The sequence below is a fragment of the Panulirus ornatus genome, chromosome 20 (genome assembly GCF_036320965.1).
Source record: "Panulirus ornatus isolate Po-2019 chromosome 20, ASM3632096v1, whole genome shotgun sequence".
Classification (NCBI taxonomy): domain Eukaryota; kingdom Metazoa; phylum Arthropoda; class Malacostraca; order Decapoda; family Palinuridae; genus Panulirus; species Panulirus ornatus.
The window spans coordinates 51,669,653-51,689,408 of record NC_092243.1 but is presented as its reverse complement, the minus strand read 5'-3'; the positions used below and the strand labels follow the sequence as shown (position 1 = coordinate 51,689,408).

Sequence of the window (19,756 nt, the reverse complement as noted above, 5' to 3'; positions counted from 1 at the left end):
AATAATCATCATTTAGTCTAAGTTTGAAAAACTGTTGTGTTGATGATAACAGAAGATTGAAACACCGGGCGTAAGTGTGTCATTCGTGTGTAAATGCCCAGCCAAACTACCAGTTCCATGACCCAACGGCTACCCGTTCCCGCGCACAACACAGTTGCAGGTCCACTTCCTCAGTTCTGCCGTGACCCGTAACGTACCTGGACGTAAGACGCGGAGTGCATACATTATACGTAGTAGACCTAGCTCGAGATATATGAGTCTCATACGGAAATACACAATTTAGTGCATCAAGTGAGTGTTTCGCCGCATATCGCAGTGAAAGTGTAACAAGGACCAGAAATATTCGGTTACTTTGCATATATTGTAAGTATAGACTTGTATTGGAACTTGAAGACTAGATTGGGTTTGTTAACGTCTGTGACTGGGTCAGGAAGCGGTAAAACAGACACTCAGTGTAACATTCACTCGTGTGTGGGTTTTTTTTGAGTGATTTGTGACTTGGAAAAGATGGTTGCACAAGCAAGGGCACAACCGCTTCTCAGTTCTTCTTGTATGTTCTCGTCTACCAATCAGTGAGTGATGATTGAAACGGTGGAAAAAGGCATTTAAAGAGAGAATGAACACCAGAACCTTCCATGACCACAAAGATTTGATAGACACACACAAAAGAAAATGAAACTATTGCAGTATATTGTGTTTGGTGAACAATGTATGATGAAACGGTTGCAATATATTATATGGTGAACAATACTGTGAAAGTGTTGCAATATCGGAACAGTGATTGGCTTTAATGTAATATAACTTTCAGAAATACATACGATACTTAAATAGAATATGATTACTTGGAACACTTATAAAAGTGATTACAGATTAAGTGATTACAGCTCCCGCAAGACTCGTCACTGGTGACTGATGTCTGCCACAGCGTTACGTGGTAGACCTGCCTAGCCGTGGATGGTGGTAAGTACCCAGATCTATTTATCAACATGTCTGTTGGTCGGGTCCCATCTAGTTTTAGGTCATATAACGAACGATTTTTTTAGTGATTAATCTTTAAGGGATCATACGGTAAACCTCAGGGGTTTGGGGCCACTTTCAAGGTCATCATTTCAGATATTGCAGGTCCCACATTGGTATTATTTTGGTTCGTGTTAAGGAGAGGTTACTAGGAGGAAAAGCTTCACATTATTTTCAGTTGATGATCGAAAAGTTGATGTCCTGTTCCCTGCGAAGTATGTGCATAGATCTAACATGACGCACTAGGCCATGTAGATAAAGACTTACGTCTCCTTATGAAAAGGAATCTACCATTTAACCTTACCATTTATCACATCCTCATCCTAAGGACCACTTACCCCATTACTCACTACCCCATACGCTATACCCATTACCCCATACCATATATAAATTACCCCATACCATATATCTATTACCCTATGCCCATTACCCCATACCATATATCTATTATCTAATACCCATTACCCCATACCCTATACACGTTAACCCATACCATATATCTAGTACCCTATACTCGTTAACCCATACCATATATCTAGTACCCTATACCCATTACCCCATACCCTATACCCATAACCCCATACCATATACCCATAACCCGAACCTGATACGCACCTACGAAGACATCTACACCCATAAGTCATATACCTTCTACAATCTTCTACCAGTAATACAGTGAACTGAACGAATTTAAACTCAAGGGAAAGTTACTTGCAAGGGTAGAAGTTTAACCATTAGAAGTCACTTGCATCGTGAAACACTGCTACTAAATATGATAGAAAATGGTGTTGGATCAGTAAATATATGTTGGTGCATTATGTACAGAGTGGAAGTCATTCCTTCACTTCATAATTAAATTTCTAATTTGACTTTAACAAGCAAACGTAATTTTGGTTATGATATTTCCCCAGGCTGATGCTCATATTACTCATATGGGTATTACTCATTATCGATATCCCTCATATTACTCATATGGGTATTACTCATTATCGATATCCCTCATATTACTCATATGGGTATTACTCATTATCGATATCCCTCATATTATGTTATGATGATTAAGTAACTAATATTAATCATGATATTTACAACTGTTTGTGATCATGATTATAATGACGTGTACAAATATGACAGTACATTAAAGCTTACTAAGATTCATATAGATATTTTTTGTGCACGTAAAGTTAGATGAGTGTTAAGAGAACACAATTTTTACGCTTTTTTGAACATGCAAGGAATAATGTGTTGTCCACTTTACATATTTCAAGAACAGTCACTTGTGTACATCTGTGTGTTCAGACACATGCACTTGCTTGATGTGTATTGAATTATAACAAGAGGGTTATATGTTCACCTTCTTATGATTTTAAGTACGTTGCAAAATTACGTAATATTAGATATATTTGATGATATAATGTCTTGTCATTCGTTTACAAATTTTCTGTTATTACATTAGAAATTTAATTTCCCTCAAACAGACGTGCGTTCAATAGATTTTCTGTTTTACTCAATTTTTATATCGATCAGTCTAATATCAATGAAACATCGAGAATAAAGTCGAATCTTTCCTGTTCATCATATCCAAGTCCATTGATACTAATGGAAGTAAGTTTGGAAGAGAGCGCGAACCTTTGATCACACTCAACACATGAAATGAAGCTTCTCCTCAGCGGTCGTGTCCAGACGTAAGTGTGGGTTATACTGAGACGTGGAAACTCGAGACTTCAACACCCGGATCATTAGTATTCAGGTGACGACAGTTCTGAGTTCCTTGTTGAAACGGTGCAATCAAGTGATCTATCTGGCCTCACGTCTGAGCCCTGGGAGGGACGTGGTGTAGAAACGTTACCACGTTAACCCTCCATTCGGGTCTTCATGTGTACTGTACGGGGGAGGGAGGTTAACACTGGGGGTGGGGGACTTTTGAACTTTCTCTACCGTCATAAAACTTATTAAATTTACGTATGCTTTCTGCCTTGAGGTATGTTTGCAGTTGTCTTCTTCCAGTCGTCCTCCAGTGTTTATATATATATATATATATATATATATATATATATATATATATATATATATATATATATATATATATGAGTGTTCCCTGTCCATAGTACAGAATTTGCATCTTGGGCAGAGGGAGTCGTACAGTTTGTTGAAGTGGTGTTTGTCATGGAGAGATGGGAGGTCTACTGAGCTCTGACGAAGGAGTATATGTCGTACTGTAAATGTTCGGGAGTAACGTTGCAGATGGATACACGTCTGGTGGCCTAGTGTCTAAGACTGCACTCATGGTGTGGTTCTTCATTGCTTGTCGGGTCACATTTTCGGTGTATATACGTTTTTTCAGTGTCGTGTTTCCTGGAGAATGGCAGGATCTGTGAGCATATGCAGAAGTGGAAAGCAGGGGGAAGCTTTCTATTTGTAGTTAACGGTTGGTGGGAAGTTAGGGAGTGGTTTCGATGGAAAGGGCATAGTGCTGTTGCAAAGAATTGAATGCCGAGCATATCGAGGTGAGATTGAATTTGGAAAATTTTTGTTTTGTTGTGTTGGCGTTGGGTGTTTGTGTTTGCTAAGCAGCCAGTGATTGTTCTGACATCTCTGTTTTCCATGAGTATGTTTAACAGGATGGATGACCAAGCAGGTGAGACTTAGTTTTGGGTGGTACGGATGACATAATTGTAGAGGATATCAAGTGATTCTTGTTCATACTCGAATCTAATACCAGTAAGTGTTCTGAGAGCATTTTGTTTGTTGCTTTTGATCTGGGAAGTGAGTAACATGACACCTGAAATAATTGGGAATAGGAGGGTGCAGGTCGGATTCGAGCCTGTCTAGGGTTAAAAAGAGTAACTGGAGACTTTTCAGATATGAACATTCTGTTGTGGACGAAAACTGTTCCAAAAATGTGATAGTGTTGCGTGTTCGTTGTTGCTTGCATACGTTCAGGATGCTATGATATGACTGTAATGCTGTCTGCACATGAAAGGTCCTTCCCATTGAGGTCATCAGATGATGGGAAGGTACGTATGACTGAAGGTGGTTAGAGAAAGTCCTGTTCCTTGAGGAACTCCATTGTAAAGGTAAAGGAATTTAGAGATGAAGCCTTCGTGAGTGCCTCTAGCTTGGAGGTCAACTGTGAAGTTGTTCAACTACATTCTTTGTTGCGGAAGTTGGTCTCAAACATGTATTGTGCGAGGATATTCACAGGTATCTAATCGTTTGTTGATGTCTGTTGCTGCAAGTACTGTGCGGGAGGTGGGTTGTGGTTGGTTGAAGCTATCCAATCTACGGGAGAGACAGCTATAGCATCGTCAGAATGAAAAAGTGAGGGAAAGATAGAGCGACAGAAGTTGTTAGATATGCCCTTAGTTAATAAACACCAGAAAGACCTCCTAGTGGATGACGAGGAGAGGTTATCCCACTTCCTTTGGATAAAGGAGAAATATGTCATTGAGCTGTGGGTGAGAAATGTTTTTTCTCCTTATTTTGAGGGAGTTGATTTGTTCTTGTTTGGTCTTCTTTAACCTGTGCTAGGGTTGGTTACTATGGATTTTTTGGTCCTGTTACACTAAATGTAATTATCATTGGATGATTCAAGAGACTGCACGATAATAGTTTAGGATATGACGCCCCAGGAGAGTCATACTTCCTCTCCGTATCTAGACACACACACACACACACACACACACACACACACACACACACACACACACACACACAATACTTGGTCTCGTGGCAAAACACACACGCGGACCCGTACACACGGAGAGAGACGTGTGTACAGAAACAGACATGCGCGGACCCATACGCGCATGAAAAGACGTGCACGTGGAATCATACACGTGCACATACACTCACGAACACAAACTCCACAACATTACACACGTAGACAGATTTTTGGACTCAAGGAATGACACTGTGACGACCTACGTATGTTTGTATGAGTGGAGGGAACTTGACGCGCGTGGGTCCTCAAAGGTTCAAACTTTATATTGTCATAATATTTCTTTAATGACATTGTAATTACCGTTTGGTCGACTACATATTCCCAGTTGCTGGTTGTGCAATTATTGCACAGGCACACAGTTTCAGGCACCTCATTTGTGTAGCTTCTCCCTGGTTTTTTCTAGTTTCTTCATTATATACGATATGATTAGCTTTTTATCATGTATATAGGTTTGATAAAAGTAAGAGAGTTGATGTATTGTATCTAGATATTCAAAACACTTTTGATACAGTTCTGTATCCAAGGTCACCATATACTTACTCAAATTTCGCTTATTTTTATCGGATAAGTTATCTTGCCATCTTTTGTCTTGATAATTTTTGAAATGCAAAAATGACAGAGTGCAACCAACTTGAGGTCACTCATCCCCGGCATCTTAGTCTTCTAAGAATCTCTGGGTTTCTGCCTGACTGCTGGTGATGAGAGGGAGGGCTCTGACCATAGTAGTACCGGCCTCTCCCACGACCTTACCTCATCCAACAGACCCGCCTCTTTTTGGAGACGCTATACCAATATACGAGGTCTTCCTCGTAAGCTCTTTCTTATGGAATACCACCTGTCTCGTTCCCCTCCTCATACCTTGCTTCTGTATGAGATCCAGTTGTACAATGATGTTCTTATTAGTCCCTTCCTCAAATCCATTGATAATCTCCACTTACTTTTCTGGTTTAAATGTGGTGTCTGCGCTTATTCCAACATCAACACGTCTGTGGCACGCCTCAAGGACCTTGAGTCCCCAAACTTTGATGTTATCTGGCTTGAGGTCTGTCTCCTAACTCCCTCTGCTTTCATCTGTTTCGCCTACTCCTCCCCTGATTCAACAAATTTTGGAACTTCCTTCTAAACTTCTGCTATAAGGCTCTGATATGTTCGAGCCGAGCTAGCTTCCTCTCCGGCTGATCTATCTCTGTGGTTATTGATAGATCAGCCTTCCCTCTTTTCTCCATCAACAGCGGTGTCCCTCCAGGTTCTATCCTGTTTCCCTCACTTTTCATCCATTTAAGCACATTTTCTTTTTTGAATAACCAAATTCACTCAAACGCTGACGACTTAACACCGCGTTCCTCCACATCCCTCAATTCTGCTCCCTCATCCTTCACTCGATCTGCATCACTTGCAGTGTAGGGCTGGTGAGATGAAGCAGCCAGGATCTGTTAGTGGAGGTTAACACTGGGGGTGGGGACTTTTGAACTTTCTCTACCGTCATAAAACTTGTTAGATTTACGTATGCTCTCTGCCTTGAGCCATGCCTGCAGTTGTCTTCTTCCAGTCGTCCTCCAGTGTTTATATACTTCCCACGTATTCCCTGCGTGTCGCAGAAGGCGACTAAAAGGGGAGGGAGCGGGTGGCTGGACATCCTCCATTCTTTTTTTTTAATTTTCCAAAAAAGGAACAGAGAAAGGGTGCCAGGTGAGGATATTCCCTCAAAGGCCCAGTCGTTTGTTCATAACGCTACCTCGCTGACGCGGGAAATGGCGAATAGTATGAAAGGAAATATATATATATATATATATTGTGTGTGTTAATGGATTCCACCTGTTCGAGGTTAAAGCGCGAGTGAAAAATGTTTGAGGAGGCTCTATCACTGGGAGTCCTGTAAAAAATAGAATATATATATATATATATATATATATATATATATATATATATATATATATATATATATATATATATATATATTATTTTTATTTATTTTGCTTTGTCGCTGTCTCCCGCGTTTGCGAGGTAGCGCAAGGAAACAGACGAAAGAAATGGCACAACCCACCCCCATACACAATGTACACACACACACGCCCACACACGCATATAAACATACCTATACATCTCAATGTACACATATATATACACACACAGACACATACATATATACCCATGCACACAATTCACACTGCCTGCCCCTATTCATTCCCATCGCCTCCTCGCCACACATGGAATATCATCCCCCTCCCCCCTCATGTGTGCGAGGTAGCACTAGGAAAAAACAACAAAGGCCCCATTCGTTCACACTCAGTCTCCAGCTGTCACGCAATAATGCCCGAAACCACAGCTCCCTTTCCACATCCAGACGCCACAGAACTTTCCATGGTTTACCCCAGATGCTTCACATGCCCTGATTCAATCCACTGACAGCACGTCAACTCCGGTATACCACATCGATCAAATTCACTCTATTCCTTGCCCGCCTTTCACCCTCCTGTATGTTCAGGCCCCGATCACTCAAAATCTTTTTCACTCTATCTTTCCACCTCCAATTTGGTCTCCCACTTCTCCTCGTTCCCTCCACCTCCGACACATATATCCTCTTGGTCAATCTTTCCTCACTCATTCTCTCCATGTGCCCAAACCATTTCAAAACACCCTCTTCTGCTCTCTCAACCTCGCTCTTTTTATTTCCACACATCTCTCTTACCCTTACATTACTTACTCGATCAAACCACCTCACACCACACAGTGTCCTCAAACATCTCATTTCCAGCACATCCACCCTCCTGCGCACAACTCTATCCATAGCCCACGCCTCGCAACCATACAACATTGTTGGAACCACTATTCCTTCAAACATACCCATTTTTGCTTTCCGAGATACTGTTCTTGACTTCCACACATTCTTCAAGGCTCCCAGGATTTTCGCCCCCTCCCCCACCCTATGATTCACTTCCGCTTCCATGGTTCCATCCGCTGCCAGATCCACTCCCAGATATCTAAAGCACTTTACTTCCTCCAGTTTTTCTCCATTCAAACTTACCTCCCAATTGACTTGACCCTCAACCCTACTGTACCTAATAACCTTGCTCTTATTCACATTTACTCTTAACTTTCTTCTTTCACATACTTTACCAAACTCACTTACCAGCTTCTGCAGTTTCTCACATGAATCAGCCACCAGCGCTGTATCATCAGCGAACAACAACTGACTCACTTCCCAAGCTCTCTCATCCCCAACAGACTTCATACTTGCCCCTCTTTCCAAAACTCTTGCATTCACCTCCCTAACAATCCCATCCATAAACAAATTAAACAACCATGGAGACATCACACACCCCTGCCGCAAACCTACATTCACTGAGAACCAGTCACTTTCCTCTCTTCCTACACATACACATGCCTTATATCCTCGATAAAAACTTTTCACTGCTTCTAAGAACTTGTCTCCCACACCATATATTCTTAATACCTTCCACAGAGCATCTCTATCAACTCTATCATATGCCTTCTCCAGATCCATAAATGCTACATACAAATCCATTTGTTTTTCTCACATACATTCTCACATACATTCTTCTAAGCAAACACCTGATCCACACATCCTCTACCACTTCTGAAACCACACTGCTCTTCCCCAATCTGATGCTCTGTACATGCCTTCACCCTCTCAATCAATACCCTCCCATATAATTTACCAGGAATACTCAACAAACTTGTACCTATGTAATTTGAGCACTCACTCGTATCCCCTTTGCCTTTATACAATGGCACTATGCACGCATTCCACCAATCCTCAGGCACCTCACCATGAGTCATACATACATTAAATAACCTTACCAACTAGTCAACAATACAGTCACCCCCTTTTTTAATTGATTCCACTGCAATACCCTCCAAACCTGCTGCCTTGCAGGCTTTCATCTTCCGCAAAGCTTTTACTACCTCTTCTCTGTTTACCAAATCATTTTCCCTAACCCTCTCACTTTGCACACCACCTCGACCAAAACACCCTATATCTGCCACTCTATCATCAAACACATTCAACAAACCTTCAAAATACTCACTCCATCTCCTTCTCACATCACCACTACTTTTTATCACCTCCCGATTGGCACCCTTCACTGAAGTTTCCATTTGCTTCCTTGTCTTACGCACTTTATTTACCTCCTTGCAGAGCATCTTTTTATTCTCCCTAAAATTTAATGATACTCTCACCCCAACTTTCATTTGCCCTCTTTTTCACCTCTTGCACCTTTCTCTTGACCTCCTATCTCTTTCTTTTATACATCTCCCACTCAATTGCATTTTTCCCTGCAAAAATCGTCCAAATGCCTCTCTCTTCTCTTTCACTAATAATCTTACTTCTTCATCCCACCACTCACTATTTTTTCTAATCAACCCACCTCCCACTCTTCTCATGCCACAAGCATCTTTTGCGCAATCCATCACTGATTCCCTAAATACATCCCATTCCTCCCCCACTCCCCTTACTTCCATTGTTCTCACCTTTTTCCATTCTGTACTCAGTCTCTCCTGGTACTTCCTCACACAAGTCTCCTTCCCAAGCTCACTTACTCTCACCACCCTCTTCACCCCAACATTCACTCTTCTTTTCTGAAAACCCATACAAATCTTCACCTTAGCCTCCACAAGATAATGATCAGACATCCCTCCAGTTGCACCTCTCAGCACATTAACATCCAAAAGTCTCTCTTTCGCACGCCTGTCAATTAACACGTAATCCAATAACGCTCTCTGGCCATCTCTCCTACTTACATACGTATACTTATGTATATCTCGCTTTTTAAATCAGGTATTCCCAGTCACCAGCCCTTTTTCAGCACATAAATCTACAAGCTCTTCACCATTTCCATTTACAATACTGTCTTCTTCCAGTCGTCCTCCAGTGTTTATATACTTCCCACGTATTCCCTGCGTGTCGCAGAAGGCGACTAAAAGGGGAGGGAGCGGGTGGCTGGAAATCCTCCCTTCTTTTTTTTTTATCTTTTTAATTTATATATATATATATATATATATATATATATATATATATATATATATATATATATATATATATATATATATATTCAACGGATTCTACACCCGTTTTAGTGGAAGGAGCACAGCCATGGGCTGCAGGAATCTTCAGAAGGTCCAGGTTAATTCCACTGGTCTTGTACAGACATTGGCCCATGGATAGTTATGGACTTTGGTGGTGTAACGGTTAGAGTTCCTGACCAGGTTCCAATCCTGGCTGCGGCAGTCGGTCCACAATCAACCCAGCTGTTCATCCACCCCTAGGAGTTCGTCGACAAAATGAGCACCTGGCTCAGGCTAGGATGTATATATGTGTGTGTGTGTGTGTGTGTGTGTTAATTGGATGACCTTGATTAAGGCATCAGTTGCCCTTGCCCGTCTTGGTTAACATAGAGTATATTACCGTACTCCGCCCAAGGATGTAACAACAGGTGTGTAACATCATCAGTTGAATAATCTCACATCTGTATCTCTCAAGTGTGTACGGTCAGAGCACTTCACTGATGACGTATGTAGAATGTACATGAGTAGGGGCAGGTGGAGGTAAGAATGAAGCGTCCAGTGGGTTCAGTACATCAGGACAAGAGGGTGACAGGTGGGCCTAAGTGGATTCAGGGACCCAGAAGGTGGTTATCCTATAAGAACAACGGTGGAATGGTACAAAACGCATTTGCATAAGACACTGACGTAAGTATAAGACTTGCATAAGAATCTCACGGCTCATTTGGGTAAAATTACACACGTTAGGAAGGGAAATGAAATCGTATCATGATAGGTATGCAGTGTAGGGGTTACATGATTAGGTAATGACAAGTTTGATGGCGTTTGTGTGAGACGAATCGCGTTGCTTTGGAACACATTTGTACAGAGCATCCGGCTGGTATGGGTGACATGTGCAGACATCATGATGGTGAGTGACGACACATCATGGTAGGTATACAGTGGTCAGTATATGGGGAGTCATGGTACCAACGATGTGGGGATATATGGTGCTGACGGCTAGGAGGTTTATGGTGCTGACGGCTAGGAGGTTTATGGTGCTGACGGCTAGGAGGTTTATGGTCCTGACGGCTAGGAGGTTTATGGTCCTGACGGCTAGGAGGTTTATGGTGTGACGGCTAGGAGGTTTATGGTGTGACGGCTAGGTGGTTTATGGTGCTGACGGCTAGGAGGTTTATGGTCCTGACGGCTAGGAGGTTTATGGTCCTGACGGCTAGGAGGTTTATGGTGCTGACGGCTAGGAGGTTTATGGTGTGACGGCTAGGAGGTTTATGGTGCTGACGGCTAGGAGGTTTATGGTGTGACGGCTAGGAGGTTTATGGTGCTGACGGCTAGGAGGTTTATGGTGTGACGGCTAGGAGGTTTATGGTGCTGACGGCTAGGAGGTTTATGGTGTGACGGCTAGGAGGTTTATGGTGTGACGGCTAGGAGGTTTATGGTGCTGACGACTAGGTTTATGGTGCTGACGGCTAGGAGGTTTATGGTACTGACGGCTAGGAGGTTTATGGTGTGACTGCTAGGAGGTTTATGGTGCTGACGACTAGGTTTATGGTGCTGACGGCTAGGAGGTTTATGGTACTGACGGCTAGGAGTTTTATGGTGTGACGGCTAGGAGGTTTATGGTGCTGACGACTAGGTTTATGGTGTGACGGCTAGGAGGTTTATGGTGCTGACGGCTAGAAATTTTATGGTGCTGACGGCTAGGAGGTTTATGGTGCTGAAGGCTAGGAGGTTTATGGTGCTGAAGGCTATGAGGTTTATGGTGCTGAAGGCTATGAGGTTTATGGTGCTGAAGGCTATGAGGTTTATGGTGTTGACGGCCATGAGGTTTATGGTGCTGACGGCTAGGAGGTTTATGGTGTTGACGGCTGTGAGGTTATGGTGCTGACGGCTAGGAGGTTTATGGTGTGAAGGCTAGGAGGTTTATGGTGCTAATGGTGAGGAAGTTTATGGTGATGACGGCTAGGGAATTAATGGAGCTGACGACTAGGAGGTTTGGGCTGCTGACGTGTGGGAGGTTTATGACGCTGACGGCCAGAGGTTTTATGGGTGTGACCTCTGAAGAGATTAATGTGCTCACGTATCAGGTGGGGTTTATGACGCCAGCACATAAGTTTATGAGGTCTGAAGGTTTGTGTGAGGCTCGTGTGTGAGGAATGCGTGTGGTGTGGCTGAACTCGTCTTCCGGTAAAGTATATCCATTAAGACACGTAGATATACACTGCTGATCTCTTGTGCTTACCAGTTCTTGAACCTCTGGCACTGTGAGGTTGTAGCTGACCTGGCTGCAGGTAGAGAGTTGGCGAGCCGTGTATTCCTGATGGCTGCGATGAATGATACAACCGGTTGGCCAGAGTAATATTGCTATATCCTTTACGTTAATGACTTCCCCTCTCGCTCGCAGGCAGACAACGGGGAGCTTTATCTACATCCCGCCTCTGTTGCCATGTTGTGGTCGGTGCTAATCACCTGGACCAGCTCGGCTGTTGGGTTTTTCATTCCGTCAGACTAATTGATGTTGCTGACATCTAGTATGACATGAAGGTTGAACTATGCTGCTGGTATTCGTAGTATGATGGCTGGACTTGACTTCTCTCCATTGCTAACATTTCTGCTTTGATCTTGGACTGAGTAATGCTACTGACATCTGTATTATAAAGGCTAGGCTGAGCAAAACAGGTGTGTGGGAGATGTGGAAGGCATGCGACTCGTGATGTCCCTATAACTTCAGTAGTAGAACACTGAAGGAAGAATTGGGTTCGTAGCGCTACTTCCACATAGGAGGAAAACGTTATCGGAGAAGCTTTACCGATACAGTGGAATTATAAAGGTTTAATAACGAACCGAATTCCATTATCTACAGTACTTGTCCTCAATGTATTTTGAGATCTTATAATGATGCGACTTATAAATGCCTTAGATCACTGTAGTAACATGGAAACGTCTGTACACTACCGTGAAGGTCAGGAACATTTGTACATACAGAACGTTGAATGTGACGCATTGCGAATGTATCAGCAGCATCTTAGGTTATGCTGTGGCAGGCAGTAAAGCGTGTGTGTGGTGTCCGCTTGTGTGTTGGTCGACGAACACCCTTCCCTTCCATTTAGTGTCTGGTCAACCTCAGGTAAACCTGGCTCTCGTCTACAAGGCCCACTGTGGTCCTGGTGGAGTTGAGAGATAAGAAGCGTCAGGATTAATCTTTCAGAACATATTGGTCAGTGCAGTTGAGATTCAAAGCTGTGTGGAGACGGAGAGAAGACCTTACCTTCCCAAAATGAATTAAAGCTTGAATGTCACCCAGGGTTGCGGTGTTAAAGCTTGGAATGGTTTCTTGACAATAAAATCCGGGAAGACTGTGTTTCCATCTCGAGCGAACACGACCACATCTCATCTCCTCCTCTGGTGCACAAGTTTCCAGTGATCTCCCACTCCGTCAGCTGTTATTGCGACGTGGAGGAACTTGAACCATCACGGGAGGTGCTCACGGTTTTGTATCAGACTGATGGATGCCTCAGGAGGCAGGAGTCTTTTACCCTACAGAAGACATCTTGTGGTCACATGATTCAATCTGGACTTCCTCACCTCTAGGTGAAGATGCCTCGAGTGTCCTCCTGGTGGGGACCAGGTCGTATGCCTCAGCTTGGCTCCAAGTAACTGTAATTTTGTCTTTAGATTCGCGAAGATAGCAAGTAAGGCAGCGATCATCTAGCGTTACAGGAAATGCAATTTTTTTTTCAGTATTTGATCAAGAACCAGTTGTTGGCAATTACCTTTGCCGCCATCATAGATTTTCTGTCCGTATAGCACTGGAATTTATATATTACTCAAGGAATATCGCGAATGTAAATTGTGTTCTCTGTAATCTTTTGTATCTATATTAGCGTAAGTTAATTTAACCCTTTGTGTCTCAGAAGATAAATGAATCCTTTAAGTTTTTATCACACTTACGTGAGTTCATGTTGTAGTATGAAGATATTGTTCTTGAAGTCTTTAAGTGTTCTTGACAGTGCAAATAACTGTTCAGAATTTGATATGAAGATCTGATGTTCTTTCAGTGCATTAATATGTCAGGCAGACTTCACAGTGTGTAATGCTGATACTGACCTGAATTTGGATACGGGTGGATGGTAGTAACAAAGGGTGGTGCGTCCCAGGCTGGTCCCAGGCTGCAGGATGGCAAATGAGATACATTATAATGGACTGGTCTCCAAGTCTTTGCTGGATTATCTGAAAATCCTCGAAGCGAAATCATCTAAATCTTCCTCATTACCGTTCAAACCAGTTCCTGTGTATCCTGCTGTAGTCGAGTCACGGTAGTGAGGGACCAGCTGCCTGGAGAGGATGAGTCAGTCTTCCAGCCGTGATGATGAGTAACGATGTAAGACTCGCTGGTGTTAGAAGCGTCGTGTGTGAGTAACCTGGACAACAAGAGTCCCACTGCCAACAGGTCATCTGGTTATTTGCTGTATTGGCCAACCTGAGACGGAAACGCCTCCTGACGTCTTGTATACAAACCTTCAGTAAATGTAGACACCAGTGCTTCCCCACGCGGCTGACTGTGAGTAATGTCACTCATCATTCTTACAAGTGAGTTTCTGACGTTTAGTGATGTCACCTTCACTGATGGATGATATGGCTTCTTTATTCAGACCTTTCGTCCATGTAATTAGTTTGAGAAACTTTTTTTTTTTTTTTGTTCCTTCATTTCCATCAACAGTGGCAGATAACCTGGCGTAATTCAGTCACAGGATCGTGCTCATGGTGGACAGACTTCGTGTACTGCGGGAGTTAACTGGTAACTGAGGTAGCGTGATGACGTATGGTCCCTGTGTGACATTGTGGCCAAGCCAGTGGGGACGTCTTGATCTTATGGCCAAGGATGCGTGACGTATAGCCCTCATGTGGCCTTGTGGCCAAGACTATAATGGCTTGTGGCGATGTTGCTGTTGACGTGTGGTCCCTGGTGGCCTTCTGGCTAAGGCAGTGGTGACGTGTGGCTCTCGTGCCGCCTTGTGGCAGAGTCTGTGATGACGTGTGTCCCCTGTGTGGGCGAGCGGCCAAAGCAGTGGTGATAGGTTGCCTCTTTCTTGTCTTGCCTCGTAGCCAAGACGAGATTTGGTTATCAATCATGAGGAAAAACTCACGTCAGTAGCTAGTACTAACGATCAAGCTGAGTGATAATAGAATCTGTTAATCGTATTATTTCATCCCTTTCATTTTCTTCCTTATCCTCTGTGCTAAGGGAAAGAAAAATCTTATTTATTGTAAGATTCATTTGAGCCAATGACATACTACTCATAGTCTGTAGACCGATCAAAATGTCTTGAAATCTTAGAATGATGCACAGATTTTCCCTTCACCTTCTCGTGTGATAAACCTTAGCCTCTTATCTCCTTCTGCACAGTGTTGTACATCTTGTTGATAGCCTCCCCATCACTAACAGTCTCACCCTGTCGTCTCCCTCTCGCTCCTGCTTGCTTCCATCCCCGACCTCCTCCTACTTGACGCTGCTGGCGTTGTTCAGCCTCTGTTGAACACTTTAGCGTTACCGATCAAGTGTTTCTCATTTTAGAGCCTAAATGTACAGCATCCAATTACTGCTGTTTATAAATAGCATTAATCGCATCAGCACATTTGGACTTATTTCATGCTCCAGAGAGGAAATGTATTTCCCTTTGCGGATTGTCGCACGCTGAACACGTAAATGACCTCGAAAACGCTCGATTGGCTACGGTTGTCAAGAAATGTGTACTGTATTACGCTACACATACAACATTCACTATACTGTTGACACCGGGTACAAGCACTGACTTGCCTCAACTCAGCGCGACTCTTCTGCACCCCTGTCGCTTGTGTACAGGTCCTGGAGCATCTCTTGTTATACTGTCCAGCAATAGCCCGCTCACTACGTTTGCCCTGATACCATTTTCCCTTCGCTGAGATGTCTTTAAAGACATATTACAGTCCATCTTCTGACAAGATGACAGCAGGTTTTCCACAAGTTCCTTGTAGTTGTCAGCCGGAAAGCATTCCACGCTGTCTTCTTGTCACCATTACAGATGCGGTCAAACTGCTCGTCTCTGAGGAGATCGGGAACTGTGGACCAAAGGGAAATACCCTCCTTGATTGTCGCCCCGCTGAACCTTTAGGAACCTCCCACCCGGGGACCTCGACGCTGGCCCATTTTTATCCATAGCCGTAACGAAGTTCTTCATTAGGCGCAGCTTTCCAGAGATGGTAGAAGAATCTTGCTGGATTCTACCAGCAATGGATGTTGTTCGTTCTTTATTCCTGGTTCCAGTGACGGTCGGAAAGCCTAGGTTCCTCTTCTTGTGATAGGAAGTCTTTCCTCGACTTTCCTGTTCACACAACAACAAACAAAACCTTGTGTAGCAATTTTGCAGTCCTAGCAAGATAGCCAACAACCTTCAAGTCGCCACAAAGATAGCACTGGTGTTTCTTGTAGTTTATGCAGTCAGAAGATGCTTCATATTGTCATACGATTCCTTCCTATGGACTGCATGACCAACTGGGAATGACGGCAACATATTACCATCATGCAGCGGAACAGCTTTTAGACTATAAGAGTGCATGACTGGTCTCCACTCCTCAGGGTTATGGCTGATATTGGGAGCTGCCGTAACGTCATCCAAATCGTTGCAGGCGACGAAGTTATCTTCCATCTTGAAGAACGAAGCGAAATCTCTCTGGCGAGTATGAAACGCAGACAATCTCACGTTTCCATCAAGGAAATCCCGCTGTTGTGGCCTCAAGCCCAACAGCTCTGCCTTACTCTTCGACAGTGTCAGATCTCTGACGAGGTCGCTTGATTCATCCTGCGTGATCCAGCGTGGTTCAGCAGACGTCACGTTAGGTGTGAAAATCAGGATCTCTTGATGTTGACGACGCGTATGCTTGACAATTTTTTGTCATCCTGTTTGTTCTCCGATTCCAGGGAAAATGTGTCTGGTGGTTCCATAACGGAAATCCCTTCACAGTTAGGTGCCCGTCGCATAGCAGATGGCATAGTCGGATAGCTTAAGGTCGACTTCTTCTTGGAAATACCTTGCTGGACTGGAGGCCCCATGAGGATGTAACAGTCACTGACGTAATCTGTTGGCTTCCTCCCCACCGTGGGCGCGAGTGAAAGGAGTCGATCTCCATTTGCGATTCAACCAGCTGGAAAAGTTTGTTGCACGAGTATTGTAGCCAATGTGTCAGGCCCGAGCCTTGTCCTGGTCCCCAACCTTACAGCCAAGGCAAAGATTGTAGGGTTTCCTGATGGTCGTAGTTGTGACACGCTTCTGTGATACAAAATTCACCCCCCAGCCTCCACCCCTTTGAACATCACAAAATTCATCTGTGCTGCTCAGTATTTGACGTTCGATAAATAGATCACTCATTAATTAGTCACACGTGGCCACTCGCATAACAGGTACAATGCATTTTAGCAGAACGACGGAAACAAAGCACACGGCGCTACTAGAAGCAGTACTGTATTTTATCTGTGAAATAAAATTGCCTTGCACTCTTGATGCCGTATTTAAGCCACTTCTAACTTGAGTACAGTCTTGTTGATACAAAACAACTGTATGACATAGCACGACTCTAATACAAACGTCGGGGTAGGCCAAAAAAAAAAAAAAACTTTAGGAAACGAGTACGACACGTGTGCACTGAGCGACTCCCCCAGGAGGAAATGATAGGGAGCAAGTAGGGTGATACAACACCTGGGTGCTGACAGCATCATCCACTTTCCGAACGTAAGGTTGACAGATCTTGACAAAACCAGTGCAAATCTCACACATTGGGACCCATCTCGTATTATCAAAGCTAGAGCCAGTTGTGGCTGAGTGCCAAAACATTAAGATTAGTTATTTTTATTTGTGAAATATTTTGACTCTCGATTAGGATTGTCGATCCCCTAAGGTCGTCATCAGGTGTCTAATTCAGTACTAGAAATCATCTGGATACTTCAACCTGTGAGCAGTGGGTTTCCTCGGTGATTCTCTGCAAACACTTCAGGAGGCAAACTAATCAACATGTCAGATATCGTGGCTGTTACATGGTGCTGGGGCATGTAGTTGTAGTATCCTGCCTTGACCTGCCTTCTGGTAGCTGAGTTGTGGTTGTTCTTCCTTAATAATCTTAGTATTTCGGCGATGTGTTGGCTTTGCTGAGGGAGTAGAATACTTGCATATTTAACCATTGGCGCTTCTTCCTTCTCACCCCTTCCTTTTTATCTTTCCCTCTCACACCCACCCTTTTATCTTTCCTTCTCACTCCCTCCCTCTCACCTCCTCCTGCTCATCCCCTCCCTCTCACCTCATCCTCCTCACCCCCTTCCTCCCACACCTCGGAAACATCTTTCCTAATTCTGACTCCGGCAGTGGTTCTCTAACCACCTTTGTCCTCTCCTAGTCTCCCTTACTCTCCTTATCTATCGACCCGCTGCCCTTCTCCCCCTCCATTCCCCACCCTCGCGACTCTCCACGCCACTTCTCTCCCACCTCAGAAATTTCATCAGATGTTCGTCCCTTCAAGTAAGTAAGTCTACCTGACAATTTTTTTCCCGGGAAGTTATGGACGACTTGCTCAAGTGGTGGAGGCAGTTCCCTGTAAGAATGAAAGAGAAAAATTCATTCTTTTGGTTATGAGGTAACTCGAGTGTGTGTGTGTGTGTGTGTAGACCATGCAACTGGCCAGGGTATTCATATAAACTTTTCTCGTTGCAGTTTTCAGAAAGGATCGTCAAAGTTTCCCTTAATCTGTACGTGTTTCTTGCTCCTTCCTTGAAAACCACACATGTAAGATCTGGTAATACTCTTGAAAAATTGTCCTCCATAATTTACATCACTCCCTTAATGACATGGCAACTTGGTGTTTCTCCAAATTGTTTTTCAGTATGTTGAAAAAAAAATGGTTTTCAGTTTTTTTGTATTAATTGAATTAATGTTTTATCCCTATGATGAGCGCCCATGATATTTTTCTCTTTTATCTAATAAACTAAGTTGAAGATAGAATATATATATATATATATATATATATATATATATATATATATATATATATATATATATATATATATATATATATGCGTGTGTGGGCCTTCATGTGTATGAGGGAGACGGAGTAAAGACTGGAGGGGAGTATTTCAAGTCCCCCTTTCTCCCTCCCTCCCTCCCCGCTCCCTCTCCTTTTAGTCGCCTTTAGCGACACGCAGGGAATAAGTGGGAAGTATTGTTTCTCCCTTATGTATAGGGAGCGGGGGGCTAGAAATCCTCCCCTCTTGTTTTTTTTCCCCAAAAAGAAGGAACAGAGAAGGGAGCCAGGTGAGGATATTCCCTCAAAGGCCCAGCCCTCTGTTCTTAACGCTACCTCGCTAACGCGGGAAATGGCGAATAGCATGAAAGATATAGGGTGGGGGAGGGGGCGAAAATTTTGGGAGCCTTGAAAAATGTGTGGAAGTCGAGAACATTATCCCGGAAAGCAAAAATGGGTATGTTTGAAGGAATAGTAGTTCCAACAATGTTGTATGGTTGCGAGGCGTGGGCTATGGATAGAGTTGTGCGCAGGAGGATGGATGTGCTGGAAATGAGATGTTTGAGGACAATGTGTGGTGTGAGGTGGTTTGATCGAGTAAGTAACGTAAGGGTAAGAGAGATGTGTGGAAATAAAAAGAGCGTGGTTGAGAGAGCAGAAGAGGGTGTTTTGAAATGGTTTGGGCACATGGAGAGAATGAGTGAGGAAAGATTGACCAAGAGGATATATGTGTCGGAGGTGAAGGGAACGAGGAGAAGAGGGAGACCAAATTGGAGGTGGAAAGATGGAGTGAAAAGGATTTTGTGTGATCGGGGCCTGAACATGCAGGAGGGTGAAAGGAGGGCAAGGAATAGAGTGAATTGGAGCGATGTGGTATACAGGGGTTGACGTGCTGTCAGTGGATTGAATCAAGGCATGTGAAGCGTCCGGGGTAAACCATGGAAAGCT

The 19,756-nt window shown here is 43.6% G+C and overlaps 1 protein-coding gene across 1 annotated transcript in view; it reads left to right on the top strand.

Moving 5' to 3' along the window:
• The first annotated feature begins 937 nt into the window (after positions 1-937).
• The window catches only part of LOC139756006 (aldehyde dehydrogenase, dimeric NADP-preferring-like), a 370,518-nt gene continuing 351,699 nt past the window's right edge, over positions 938-19,756 (top strand). Inside the window, exon 1 of the mRNA XM_071674934.1 lies at positions 938-960. Within this exon, the coding sequence (XP_071531035.1) occupies positions 955-960 (6 nt within the window). The 5' untranslated portion in view covers positions 938-954. The remainder of the gene's footprint in view (positions 961-19,756) is intronic.